At 52.1% G+C, this 13,660-nt stretch overlaps 1 protein-coding gene across 1 annotated transcript; it reads left to right on the top strand.

Annotated features, from left to right (window-relative positions):
* Window positions 1–8,339: 8,339 nt before the first annotated feature.
* On the top strand, window positions 8,340–12,767 carry LOC147470602 (uncharacterized). Its single transcript, XM_086542899.1, has 5 exons — window positions 8,340–8,611; window positions 8,793–8,985; window positions 9,102–9,359; window positions 9,450–11,175; window positions 11,227–12,767. The coding sequence occupies exons 1-5, from the start codon at window positions 8,340–8,342 to the stop codon at window positions 12,765–12,767; spliced, it is 3,990 nt and encodes a 1,329-aa protein (XP_086399025.1).
* The last annotated feature ends 893 nt before the right edge of the window (window positions 12,768–13,660 follow it).

The following is a 13,660-nucleotide window of genomic DNA, read 5'->3' as shown; positions in this document are numbered from 1 at the left end:
CCCAGAAACAGGTGGACAATCGAGAGGGAAAGCAGTTGACGGCACTGAACAGTGAAGGAAATTGTGTAATTGATGCAGCGGTATCTTGGCATTTTCTCGGGACAGCCGGAGGTCACTAACCTTAATTCACCCATCAAATCCGGACTAGCGACGAGGGGACCCAGTTACGAATGAGACCATATCCCATTTCTTATAGTCTTCAGGGAGGCTCGGCAGATGAAGAGTTCAAGAGATGATGGACTGCTGGGGTCATCGAGGAAGTCCCATTTCCCCGTATGCTGCACTGGTGGTAGTGGTGAGAAAAAAGGATGGAAACGAACGGGTATGTATAGATTACCGGGAAAGACTCACAAAAAAGTGGAGTTTGACACCATGCCGATGAACACCAGCTACGAGGACCTGTTAATGGGCTAGGATGGAGCCAGGTACTTTTGGAAGATTGACCTCAGCAAAGTGGGTATATGCAAAAAAAAAATTACCGAGGGGGTGGCCCCAGAACAGGACACTCCACAAAACAGCACTTTGTAGACCCAAGATGGACTTACGAGTTCTTAGTATGCCTTTGGGATGGTTAACGCCGGGCTGGCAACTCTTTGCGGGCAATCAAGATTCTCCTTGAAGGCATGAGTGGGGTGCAAGCTACATCGACGACATCACTGTCCATTCTACCACATGGGGAGGAGCCATCTGCAAACTTCTGAAGGAACTATTTCATAGAATCTATAAGGCTGGACTGACAGTACGGCCTTCAAAAATGCAATTCTGGGCACGGACAATGTGGAGTTCATTGCGGCATTGTACACCACAGTGGACTCAATGGGACCTCTGCAAGACAACCTAGAGAAAGTTAAAACAGGCACCCCGCCCCGGAACAAGAAGGAAAAGTGGGGCGTTTCTCGCCTTAACAGGATACTACCGTCAGTATCCTATGCCCAATTATGCCAGCATTGCTGCCCCATTGACCCGACCTGACGAAGAAGGGCCAACCCAATAGGTACAGTGGGGGGAACCCAGGAAGATGGCATACGTCTCCCTCAAGTCAATGCTGACGAGCCGACTGTGCTGCGACTGCCCGACCCCGAGCGCCCATATGTCCTGCGTAACGATGCCATCAGACATAGGATAGAGATGCTGTTTCCTCCTGCAGGAATGGGAAGGTAAAATTGTTCCCCATCATTTACGCCAGCAAGAAAGAAACTATCCAATTGTGAAAAGACGGTACTCTCTTTTTTTTTTGACTATGGAGAAGGAGATGCTTAGCGTAGTCTGGGCTGGTATAAAGAAAATTCAACAACTACGTGTACAACACAAGTTCATCCTGCAGACGATTCATTCCAAGCCACTAGCTTACCTCGGGAAGGCAAAGTATGGGAATGCAGAATCATGAGATGGGCATGTACCTTCAGACATTACCAGATTCGCGTCCAGGACGATCAGAAAGGCAGTTAGACAACGTTGGGGCTGACTTCCCTCAGTCGGGCACCTTTTCCGAGATGGAGGTCATAAGCAACGGCAATAGAAGGGGAGGGACTCGTGCCCAAGATATTATAGATAATATCCGTGAGAGTCCCGGATTTTTAATCTCGAAAAAAGTGGTGGCGAGATGTTCGAGCTTGCATCTTGGACAACGAACACTAACCTATCTTCAACCGGGGGTAGCGGACATCCTGATCACCGCGGTAGTAGCGAGACGATCGCGGGCATGATAATTACTGCCCGATGACCGCCGGCAACTTCCGGCATCACCTGTGATTGGCTACGGCGCGATGCAAGGAACGAGAGTACCATGAACTAACCATCATCAGGGGGGAATAAAAAGGGGCCGGAAATTCACCCCCCCCCCCCCGCCACCCGCTCCCCCGCAATATGGGGAACCGCCTGTCGTGTTGGCGCGGTGGGCTATTGAACTCCTTCCTTGGGAAGAGCCCGTTCTAGATTGCGCCAGTCTCTCCCTCCCGTTTGAGGTGGCCTTCTAGCGGTTTTAGAATTCTCCAAGGAAGGACGACTAAGCGTTTCCTAGGTGCTGATCTAGTAGGTGAAGGATCACACCACCCCTGGTCCTCCCCCCAGGGGGGCACACACCTGCCCACGTGTTTGCCGTGCGTGGTGCCCTGTGCGCTGGGAGACGGGAGTCCTGGAGGTTGAAGCGATGCCGTTTGTATTGAGTACGCCCTGCGGCTAGCACATAAAAAACACGCCTCTTTGGTCCTCTATTCCAGCATGGACGGTATGGCCTGATCTTGGCTCGATTAGGTCAATCGGCTGGTCTCTCTTTTGAAGCAAGCGGCTAGGGTCAGCAGCTCATGTCTTGCAGGCAAATCGCATGTATTTGCGAAATGCTATCAATGCGTAGGCAGGGGTTGCGTATATCCTCCCACCACCCCTGTCGGCTTTCTGAGCATGGTCCTCAGTGCCACAGCTTCCCCTTGTTAGAACTCCGTGGTGGGTGGGGGCGTGGGAGGATGAATTGATAAACGCTTAATATCTATGGCATCTTACACCAAAAAAACCTGACTGACCCCCACTGTTGACGAACCTGGCACGAAGATGGACCAAGGCTGTCACCTTGGAACCTTTACTTTAAGGTACTTCCTTGGAGACAAAAATAAAAAGTTGGAAAGGCTCTCTGGCGTCGGTTCAGAGAAAGCCTACCCAAGAGAGCCTGGGCTGGGACCCTCCAAAACCAGCCCTTGCCCTGACAAGGCTCTGGCGTCGGTTAGAAGGACGAGTCAAAGTAAAAATTGGAAGCCAGACAGGACCCTCCAACCTGCTGGCCCCACTGCCAAAATTCCGGCGTCGGTTCGGAATAGGCAGGCATAAAGCGTCTCGGCGGCTACAGACTCGGAGGGCGAGTCTGTAGCCCGAGTCGGTTCCCCGTTTAGGGTTCCCCCTAAACGGAAGGATTCGACCAACGGACTTATCAGATGGTATGTACGGGCCTCTGGAAACCCAGAGACAGTGCGTCTGACGATTAGAATTGCCCAAAAAAGGCACCTTCCTCCAGGAGACTGACACAAGCTTCCAGGAAGGCGGATGAGGTGAGCCTTGGCGCGGCCTGACTTTTCTGATGAGAGGATGTCCAAGATGGATGCTTCTTGGCTTCCCTCAGATGTATGACCTTGAGGTCATCACTGCTTCATCCCAAGGTGGTGGGAGCTTCCCCGACTCTTTCCAAAGGGAAGCACCCAACCAGGCAAGTCCTGGTCACCCTTGAAAGGGAAGCCCCCAGTTGCGTCTTGGACCTTGGTAATTGGGGCACCTACAACCTAGGACGTATGTCCCCTGATCCACTCCGGTGACTTCACGTGTCAGAAGTATACGGGACCCACCAGGCCATTGCCTCTGCAAAGCCGGAAGTGTGGTGTCTTGTAGTCAGGTTTACACAGCACGGAGGTGTGCCTCAAAGCACACAAAGCCGGCACGTGGAGACACCCGGCAAGTGTCCATCAGCCACAAAAAGCACCACGCTGGAGCCTCGGAGTTCGTAGGGAAGGAAGAGGTCCGTCGGCGGCAAAGAGGTCATTTGTAAACGACCACATACTTTGTTCGCCCCTCCAGGACTTATGTCTGGGGGCAGACAAAGGGGTAATGGCACCCACCTCCTACGAGGGAATGAAGACTGCCCAAAGCAAAAACCACCACGGACACTTCCAACAAAAGGAGTTTCCGGCTTGGTGGTGTTTCAAGACGGAAACAGCCCGGGGGGGGAGGGAGGAAGGAGGAAAGGCGTCTTTTTCTTCTGGGTTTTCCTTTCTTGGGAATTTCTCTTTCTTTTCTTTTTTCTGGGAACAACTCAGTCCACCCCAAAGAGCGAAGAGAACCAACTCTGTTTACAAAGAAGGACTTGACGCTCCTGTGAAACAGTCGTCACAGCAATTGCGACCAGAATGGTTAGGAAAAACCATGGAGGAGACAGAGAAGGCCAGTAAGGTCGCCAAGAACGGTAATGACCGACTGTCGATGCCCTGAAGGAAAGGGATATAAGGCACGGCTCTACACCACTCAACTCAGGGCGAGACTCTCTCCACCACAAACCCACACGCCGAGGACATGTTTCCCCACATACCATGTGGCCAAGACCACACTGGCAGAGCTGCTCCAGCCCCAAAGGGTGAGGATGCCTCGCCCAACCAGATGAAGGTCAAGGCGCGGGTTTCACCTAACAGGAGGACCACCCTTTTAATGGCTCACTGTCCTGAACGAGAGTACGCGTCCAGTGAGGGAAATCATATGAGACACTCAGCTCGTGGAGAAACTCACCAGGAGTTGTCAGACTCCGAAAAGTTGACGTTACCCCACCTGGGGCGTCGCAGACATGATTATATAAACATGTTGATGACACAGACTTAATGGATCAGCTTGAAATGCTACTCAATCATATGCATCCTGCGGGTGAAACAACAGCTTTCCGGTTGTGGCTCCCTTCTCTACGCGATCGTGCGATCTCGGAACACTGACGTTGTCATGCTCCAGGAGACTCTATCGGGGGACTCTGTTCACTTCTCAGGATATCATCCTTTTGTGTTGCTATGTATGCAAGGCACCAGAGGTTTGATTATCCTTGTGAAGTCGACTATACCCTGCTCCTTGATTGCCGATCCTGTGCAGTGTGGAGATGTCGAACTCCTTGTCATTGATCCATTTGGCCGGGGGTCCCCTCAAGCTGTACAATGTGTACAGCAGGCCAACCTGTAGGAGCTTAGATATTAGTGAAGTCTGTGCTGCTGTGGCACACGAACCAATTCTGATAGAGGGAGACTTCAATGCCCACCACCTCATCCTGGCTCCCATGCGAAGCCATTATGCGGCAGGCTCCCACATAGCCGCAGTGCTTGAGTCATGCCCTGAGATTGCTCTTCTCAACAGCCCAGACCTGCTGTTAAGCATCTGGCCCCGGCTCAACCCGTGCCCCAGCACAATCCTTGAAGTAAGGTGGAACTGGTAACTGGAAAATTTCAGGAGGCCTTCTTGGGCCAGGTGACTTCGAACCAGTGACTTCTACTTAACGTTATGTGGATACACTAGAGGCCAGACAGTTAATGCCATAGCGAGGCCAGCCTCAGAGCCAATCCAATCTGTCGTGGTACAGGTGTTTCCAAAGAGTGGGTACTACAATGATGAAAATTAAGGAGGTCAACCATTAGAATCAATATATGCAGAAAAAAAAAAAAGCACTTCTGATCGACAGAGAACCTGGAAACATGCTCTTTTGATAGAGGTCTCGGGATGCTAGGAAATGCTAAGAGGGTAAAGCAGGAAAAGGTGTCTGAGTTGGTGTGAGTCCTTTGGCCACCAAACTCTTTCAGAGCTGTGGAACCGTATCAGATGGGCTACAAATCACTCAACCCCCAGAAAGACCCACCATGACCTGCAGCCGTAGACGGAGAGACTGGTACTCGAGTTCTCTGCTAGAACAAGTAGCGCCGGTCTACCAGTAGGGTTGAAGGCATGCCAAGAGGAATTGCTTCCAGGCAGGTATGCCCTCATCAGAGAAAAGGCAGTCGAGCCTGAAGACGCAGACGCCATGTTCTCTCTGAGGGAATTCGCAGTCAGCCCCGGGTTGTGATGGGATCTCCTACACCATCATTTCCCACCTAGAACATGAAGGTGACCTTGCATTTTTGCATCTCATCAACAAGTCCTGGGAGACTTCCTCACTACCACAGTGCTGGAAGAGGGGTCGGTACTGTCCCAATGGTACTGAACCGGCTCCAATGGAAGCTGGGACCTCCACATGAACACTTACATGGCTTCACAAGGGGTAAGAGCACTGCTCACAGCATGGCCACCTTACTAAGCACTCTCAGGAACAATAGATCTGTCATTGTTTTCCTGGACCTGTAGAAGGCTTTTGAACTGGCAAGCCCACTTGCCATTCAAGTAATCCTGATCCGCAAGGGAATGAAAGGCAGACTACTTGCCTGGATTGATGACTATTTTCGGGACAGACCTGACAGAGTGAAGTTCTAAGGTCCCCTTTCTAGGCATTTGCCCATGGAGAATGGCACTCTACAAAGGGGGGAGTCCTCAGCCCGGCTCTGTTTAACACCCTCATGTTAAGCATCCTCGACATTCCACTCCCAGTGGGGTGCAAGATCATTTCATATGCAGATGATGTGGCAATTATCTCTACTGGGAGACTGAATGAGAACTTAGTCAGAAAAACCCAGCGTTGTCTGAGGAATGCCGCAGAGTCGGGCTTAAGATCTCAGCAGCCAAATCGAAGGCAATGGTGCTAAAACACGATGTCCGCGACCAAAGACTGCGAGTCCAAGGGTTAGAGCTAGAGTGGGATCACGTCTTCCAGTACCTGGGGGTATGGGTTGATAAGAACTTCACCTTCCGGTCGGAGATTCAATACCTCCTAGAACGGACCAAGGCAAGACTCTCTGTCAGGGCAGCACTTAGGGGCTGGGCACAGCGTACTAAAATCCTTCTATATGCACACTGTCCGTCCCATCGTGGACTACGCCTACGTTGCCCTGTTTACAGTCAAGCCTGGACTCAGAAAATGCTGAACGCAAAAACGAGGCTGCCAGGATCATCTTGGGTGCTCCTAGGTGGGCTAAGGGCGTCAACCTCCTCTTGGAGGCCAATCTCTTTCCCCTGGACACCCGGATCAATCAGATGGCGGCTCAGTACCTTGCCAAAGTCTTACAGTCCCCGCCGGACTCGCAGCTAAGTCAGAAAGTGCAGTGAACCATGAACTATGAACTCTTTGCCAACAACACCTGGATGTCTCATACAGCCAGGATGCTGATACGCTTTGAGCTCAAGGAGACACTACTGGTTAAGGGCATGGATCTCCCCCACCCTATGTCACAGCCCCGCCGTGGACACGTTCCTTAATAGAGTATTCTGTCATGAACCTGTCAAGGAGAAAGACACAGTACTCTCCATCTCTTTTGAAGGATGAGGCGGAGAGGAATATTGCAGCAATCACTCCGTCGGGTAGTAAAACCTACTTCACGGATAGTTCTGCAGACCCCATTACCCGCACTGCAGGCGCCGGTTTTGCAGCAAGGGGCATAGTGAAAGCTATGCTGCATCCAACAATGCCTCCTCGCTCCAGGCAGAGGCAGTCAATATTATGGGAGCCCTAGCCCATGCACCCCAGATGGACGTGCATGTTGTCATACATACAGATTCTAGGGCCGCCATTGACAACAAAGCACGCCCTCTGATAATGTTTATCTTCTGACCACGATTCTTACCATTGCTCAGAGAATTCTGGATCAGGGTAGACGCATTATCATCAACTGGATTCCAAGCCATGTTGGTATTGAAAGGAACGACTTAGCTGACAGGCTAGCAGAGGAAGGCAGGAAAAAACCCTTGAGTGATCTTGTGGTGCATCCTAGCCGAGAACTGCTAAGGCGTAAAACGATGCAGGGCAGGTCTGTGCCCTGCAGTGCCACAGAGAGGAAGCGAGAGCCTCCCCCTCGGCCAGCTGGTACTCAGACGCCACAGGCTATGAGTCGCTGATACTCTCTAACAGAATACCAAGGCGAGCCGAAGTCCGTCTTCACAGACTGAGATTAGGCTACCCTTGTGCGTGGCAAATCATACCCACCATTGGGCATGATGAGCGACGCTGCAGCCATTGTGGCGCGCCGGACGCCAATTTAGAGCACTATCTGATGGAATGCGAGCACACTCGCTTCCTCAGGCAGGGCCCAGAGACGACAGCCGCCGGGTTGGTAAGGCGGCTATGCCTATTGCTTTCCCGTGGCAACTGGAGCGCCTTCTGGCAATCCAACCGCCACGGTAAGCATTCAGTTATGATGATCAGATGAGTCAGCACTTATAGCTGGCAGAGGCCGGGCCGCCTCGTGCATATAGCCCGGGCGAAGGAAAGCCTTCGCAAATCTCTCTGAACTGAACTGAACTGCCACCCGCTCTCTCTCTCCGTGGCCGTGCTCCTCTCTTCTTCAAGTGAAGTGAACTACTTGAAGTGAATATCAAGTGAAGTGACTGTTAAGACGTAATTACCGAGTGAAGTGAATACTAAGTGAAGTGACTGTTAAGACGTAATTATCGAGTGAAGTGAATACTAAGTGAAGTGACTGTTAAGACGTAATTACTGAGTGAAGTGACTGCCGAAACGTTGTGATCAAGTACCTAGTGTTACTGTTTATTCGTGCCTACATACATATGTGCTTTTCTTGTGATGTGTTATTGTATGTTTGTAATGCGTGTAGTGTACGTCTCTCAATAATACACGACAGAAACGTGCCCTGGTCTTTCCTTGTCCTGACTGTTTGATTCTATACTCGTGGAAGAACCTGTGACATTGGCGACCTTGCCAGGATCAAACAGTCAGTGGTAGTCAAGCCACCATGAGGGATTACCTGCAAGAAGCCATGGAGTTTAGCCTCCAAGGGATGGAAGTCCTAACATACATTGAACAGCAAGAAAAACTCAGGCGGGAGGATGAGGAGCGTATGTATCAGCAGCGGGAGAAGGAGAGGAAGGAACAGGTACGGCAGCGGAAACTCCAGGAGCGCCAGCTGGAGGAGCAGCGGCGGCAACGGGAACATGAAGAATGGATGGTGGAAAAACAAAAAAATTTACCAAGAGTCGAAGCCACTAAGCCCCAACATGCGGTCGTGTAAGGGAGGTCTCCCCTTCACCGAATTCGTTGACGGGCGGGACAGCATCGACTCCTTCATACAGAGATTCGAAAACTGGGCCACCCACGCAGAACTGCCTCACAACCAGTGGTCAATCTTTCTTGGGAATGTGCTATCAGGAGCAGCCCTCGAGGTATATACCCACCTGCCCCCCAGCAGCCAACTTGACTACGAGGTACTCAAGGAAGCACTGCTTGCTCGGTATAATCTCACGGAGGAGGGCTATCGCAAGAAGTTCCGAGAAAGTGAACAGGAGTCTGGAAAGGAAACGCCACTGCAATTTGTCTGTCGGCTGAACGATTATTTTGATAGATGGATCGTACAAGCAGGGGTGAGCCGAGACTATGAGGGAGTGAGATGGATGATGGTCAAGGAACAATTCTTGAGCAAATGTAGCAAGGAGTTGGCGACATTTGTACGTGAACGTGAAGTGCTGAGTTAATTGCATATGCTGGCCTCTTCCTGGAGGCGCGGGGCCTGCCAGCGATCGGCAGTATTAGCAAGCCTGCCCAGAGACCACCCATTAGCCAAAACGACAATCGGCCAAACTCCGATCCCCGGGCTTCGCAGAGAGTAAGGGGTGATCGGCCTGTGCAGGCCAACCCGTCAAACCGGTGCTTCCGTTGCAATCGTGTAGGGCATAGAGCGTCGGACTGCCCCACTACGGCAGCAGCACACCAGAGAAACTATGCCGGCAGACCACCAACCAGGGACCGCTCCATGCCAGTACGTGCAGCGGCTGCAGAGGTGGAGGAAATGGAAATGGGCGATGTTTTGTACGAAGCATGACTAGATGATGTTCGCACAACCCCAGAGCACGGTGCACAACAAGGAAGAAGTGCTGAGCAAGAGGAAGACCTGGACCTATCAGTCCCTTTGTATGCAGGTGTCGGATCCTTTGCCGGTGGTGGGAAGCTAAACTTGGTAGAGGGCACAGTGGGTAGCCGGAGAGTGAAAGTGCTGCGTGACACCGGCTGTACGACGATCATTGTGAGGTCGAAGTACGTGGCCGACGACGAATATACCGGTAAGCCAGTATCAATAAGAATGCTGGACAACACGGTTCGGAGGGCATGGCCGGTGAGAATTGCCATCAATACTCCATATCTTCAATATCTATGCATGCCGGACCTCATAGCCGATCTCATCATTGGGGAAGTGCCAGGAGCAGGCCCACCAGGGAAGCAACAGCAAGATGTTGCTGGGGCTGTGGCGACCCGGGCAGCTGCGAAAAAGCATACAGAGAAATTGAAGGCTCCTGATAGTTTCGGATGCACCACACTAAGTAAAGCTCAGCTGATAGAGCAGCAGCACCTCGATCCCTCACTGGCCAAGCTGAGGGGCCTCTCAGATGTGAAGGGAGGCGCACGCCGAGAGATCTGGTATGAAACCTTCGACAGCATCCTCTACCGGGTGTCCACCTCTAGAAGGGGGAAGCAGGAGCATCCCCACCGGCAGGTCGTTGTGCCAACAGCACTGAGGGACCAGGTGATGGACATAGCCCACTGCTCCCTTATGGGCGGTCACCTGGGCGCCAGGAAGACAAAGGACAGGATCCTCAGTAACTTCTATTGGCCCGGCTGTGCAGCTGACGTGAGACGCTTCTGCCAATCATGCGATGTATGTCAGAGGACCGGAAAACGGGGTACAGTGGCAAAGGTACCCCTGCAACGAACACCCCTGATTGATACTCCATTCAAGAGAGTGGCAATCGACATTGTCGGCCCCATAAAACCAGCATCGAGTGAAGGCCATCGGTACATCCTCACTCTTGTTGACTACGCCACTAGGTATCCCGAGGCAGTCCCGCTGAAGAGGATAACTACGGAAGCGGTTGCAGAAGCCCTGCTGGATATCTACAGCCGATTAGGCATACCAGAGGAAGTCATCCATGACCAAGGGACACAATTCATGTCAGACTGCATGAGTGAGGTGTGCCGCCTACTCAGCCTTAAACAACTCCCAACAACGCCTTACCACCCCATGAGCAACGGTTTGGTTGAGAAATTCAATGGAACCCTCAAGACCATGCTCGGTCGATTGTGCGCAGAACAACCTCGTCAGTGGCATCGGTACATCAGCTCACTGCTGTTTGCTTACCGTGAAGTACCCCAGGAGTCCACTAGCTTTGCCCCATTTGAGCTGCTATACGGCCGCGAAGTGCGGGGCCCCATGGGGATCCTACGGGAACTATGGACAGGAGAGAAGATTTCTCCAGAAGTCAAGACAAGCTACCAGTACGTATTTGACTTGCGCAAAAGGCTAGAAGATACGATGGCACTGGCAAGAGATAGCCTGGAGGGAGCTCAGGGGCGGTACAAGAAATATTACGACCGTAAGGCAAAAGCTCGGGTATTCAAACCTGGTGATGAGGTCCTTGTCTTAATGCCTGCCACTCACAACAAGCTCCTAATGCAGTGGAAGGGACCCCTCATGGTAGAAATTCGCCGGGGTAATGTGTACCAACTGAAGGCGGGAGCCAAGCTAAAGACCTATCATGCTAATCTTTTGAAGAAGTACATCCGCCGAGAGGAGCCTGCGAGTAACCTACAGCCCACCAACCACATCGTGCAGCAAGTCGACTCTAACCCAGCTCATGACATGGAAAATGCAGCAGCAGCGGTGATTGAATGGGAGGATGATGACACCGAGGGCGCTATCCAGGGTGATCTACTCGAGGCCCTTGACCGTGCAGGCCCCAAAACAGGTGGAACAATCGAGATGGGAAAGCAGTTGACGGCTGAACAGTGCAAGGAATTGTGTAATCTGATGCAGCGGTATCTTGGCATTTTCTCGGGACAGCCTGGAGTCACTAACCTTATCACCCATCACATCCGGACTAGCGACGAGGACCCAGTACGAATGAGACCATATCCCATTTCTTATAGTCTCAGGGAGGCTCTGCAGACTGAAGTTCAAGAGATGATGGACGCTGGGGTCATCCGAGAGTCCCATTCCCCGTATGCTGCACTGGTGGTAGTGGTGAGAAAAAAGGATGGAACGAACCGGGTATGTATAGATTACCGGAAGCTCAACAAAAAAGTGGAGTTTGACCCCATGCCGATGAACACAGCCGAGGACCTGTTACATGGGCTAGGAGGAGCCAGGTACTTTTGGAAGATTGACCTCAGCAAAGGATACTGGCAAATACCCGTGGCAGAACAGGACATCCACAAAACAGCCTTTGTGACCCAAGATGGACATTACGAGTTCTTACGTATGCCCTTTGGGATGGTTAACGCCGGGGCAACTCTTCTGCGGGCAATCAAGATTCTCCTTGAAGGCATGAGTGGGGTGCAAAGCTACATCGACGACATCATCGTCCATTCTACCACATGGGAGGAGCATCTGCAACTTCTGAAGGAACTATTTCATAGAATCTATAAGGCTGGACTGACAGTACGGCCTTCAAAATGCATTCTGGGCACGGACAATGTGGAGTTCATTGGGCATGTACTCCACAGTGGCTCAATGGGACCTCTGCAAGACAACCTAGAGAAAGTTAAACAGGCACCCCGCCCCGGAACCAAGAAGGAAGTGCGGGCGTTTCTCGGCTTAACAGGATACTACCGTCAGTATATGCCCAATTATGCCAGCATTGCTGCCCCATTGACCGACCTGACGAAGAAGGGCCAACCCAATAGGGTACAGTGGGGGGAACCCCAGGAGATGGCATACGTCTCCCTCAAGTCAATGCTGACGAGCCGACCTGTGCTGCGACTGCCCGACCCGAGCCGCCCATATGTCCTGCGTACCGATGCATCAGACATAGGGATAGGTGCTGTCCTCCTGCAGGAATGGGAAGGTAAATTGTTCCCCATCAGTTACGCCAGCAAGAAACTATCCAATTGTGAAAGACGGTACTCGACTATGGAGAAGGAGTGCTTAGCCGTAGTCTGGGCTGTAAAGAAATTCAACAACTACGTGTACAACACCAAGTTCATCCTGCAGACAGATCATCAGCCACTAGCTTACCTCGGGAAGGCAAAGTATGGGAATGCCAGAATCATGAGATGGGCCATGTACCTTCAGACATACCAGATTCGCGTCCAGGCGATCAAAGGCAGTGACAACGTTGGGGCTGACTTCCTCAGTCGGGCACCTTTTCCAGATGGAGTCATAAGCAACGAATAGAAGGGAGGACTCGTGCCCAAGATATTATAGATAATATCCGTCCCGGATTATTATCTCGAAAAAAGTGGGGCGAGATGTCGAGCTTCATCTTGGACACGAACACACCTATCTTCACCCGGGGAGCGGACATCCTGATCACCGCGGTAGTAGCGAGAACGATCGCGGGCACTGATAATTACTGCCCGATGACCGCCGGCAACTTCCGGCATCACCTGTGATTGGCTACGGCGCGATGCAAGGAACGAGAGTACCATGAACTAACCATCATCAGGGGGGAATAAAAGGGCCGGAAATCGCCACCCCGCTCCCCCGCAATAAGGAACCGCCTTGTCGTGGCGCGGGGGCTTGAACTCCTTCCTTGGAAGAGCCCGTTCTAGAATTGGCCAGTCTCTCCCTCCCGTTGAGGTGGCCTTCTAGCGGTTGATTCTCCAAGGAAGGACGACTAAGCGTTCCTAGGTGCTGATCTAGTAGGTGGGATCACACCACCCCCTGGTCCTCCCCCCAGGGGGGCACACACCTGCCCACGTGTTTGCCGTGCGTGGTGCCCCTGTGCGCTGGGAGACGGGAGTCCTGGAGGTTGAGCGATGCCGTGTATGAGTACGCCCTGCGGCTAGCAACACGCCTCTTTGGTCCTCTATTCCAGCAAGACGGGTGGCCTGATCTTGGCTCGATTAGGTCAATCGGCTGGTCTCTCTTTTGAGCTAGGCTAGGGTCAAGCAGCTCCTGTCTTGCAGGCAATCGCATGTATTTGCGAATGCTATCAATGCGAGGCAGGGGTTGCGTATATCCTCCCACCACCCCTGTGGCTTCTGAGCATGGTCTCAGTGCACAGCTTCCCCTTGTTAGACTCCGTGGTGGGTGGGGGCGTGGGAGGATGAATTGAACGCTTATAT

Source organism: Penaeus japonicus, unplaced genomic scaffold (assembly GCF_977035675.1).
Source record: "Penaeus japonicus unplaced genomic scaffold, GWHDUDI00000001_assembly GWHDUDI00000013, whole genome shotgun sequence".
In the NCBI taxonomy this organism is placed as follows: domain Eukaryota; kingdom Metazoa; phylum Arthropoda; class Malacostraca; order Decapoda; family Penaeidae; genus Penaeus; species Penaeus japonicus.
This window is presented reverse-complemented; position numbering and strand designations above follow the sequence as displayed.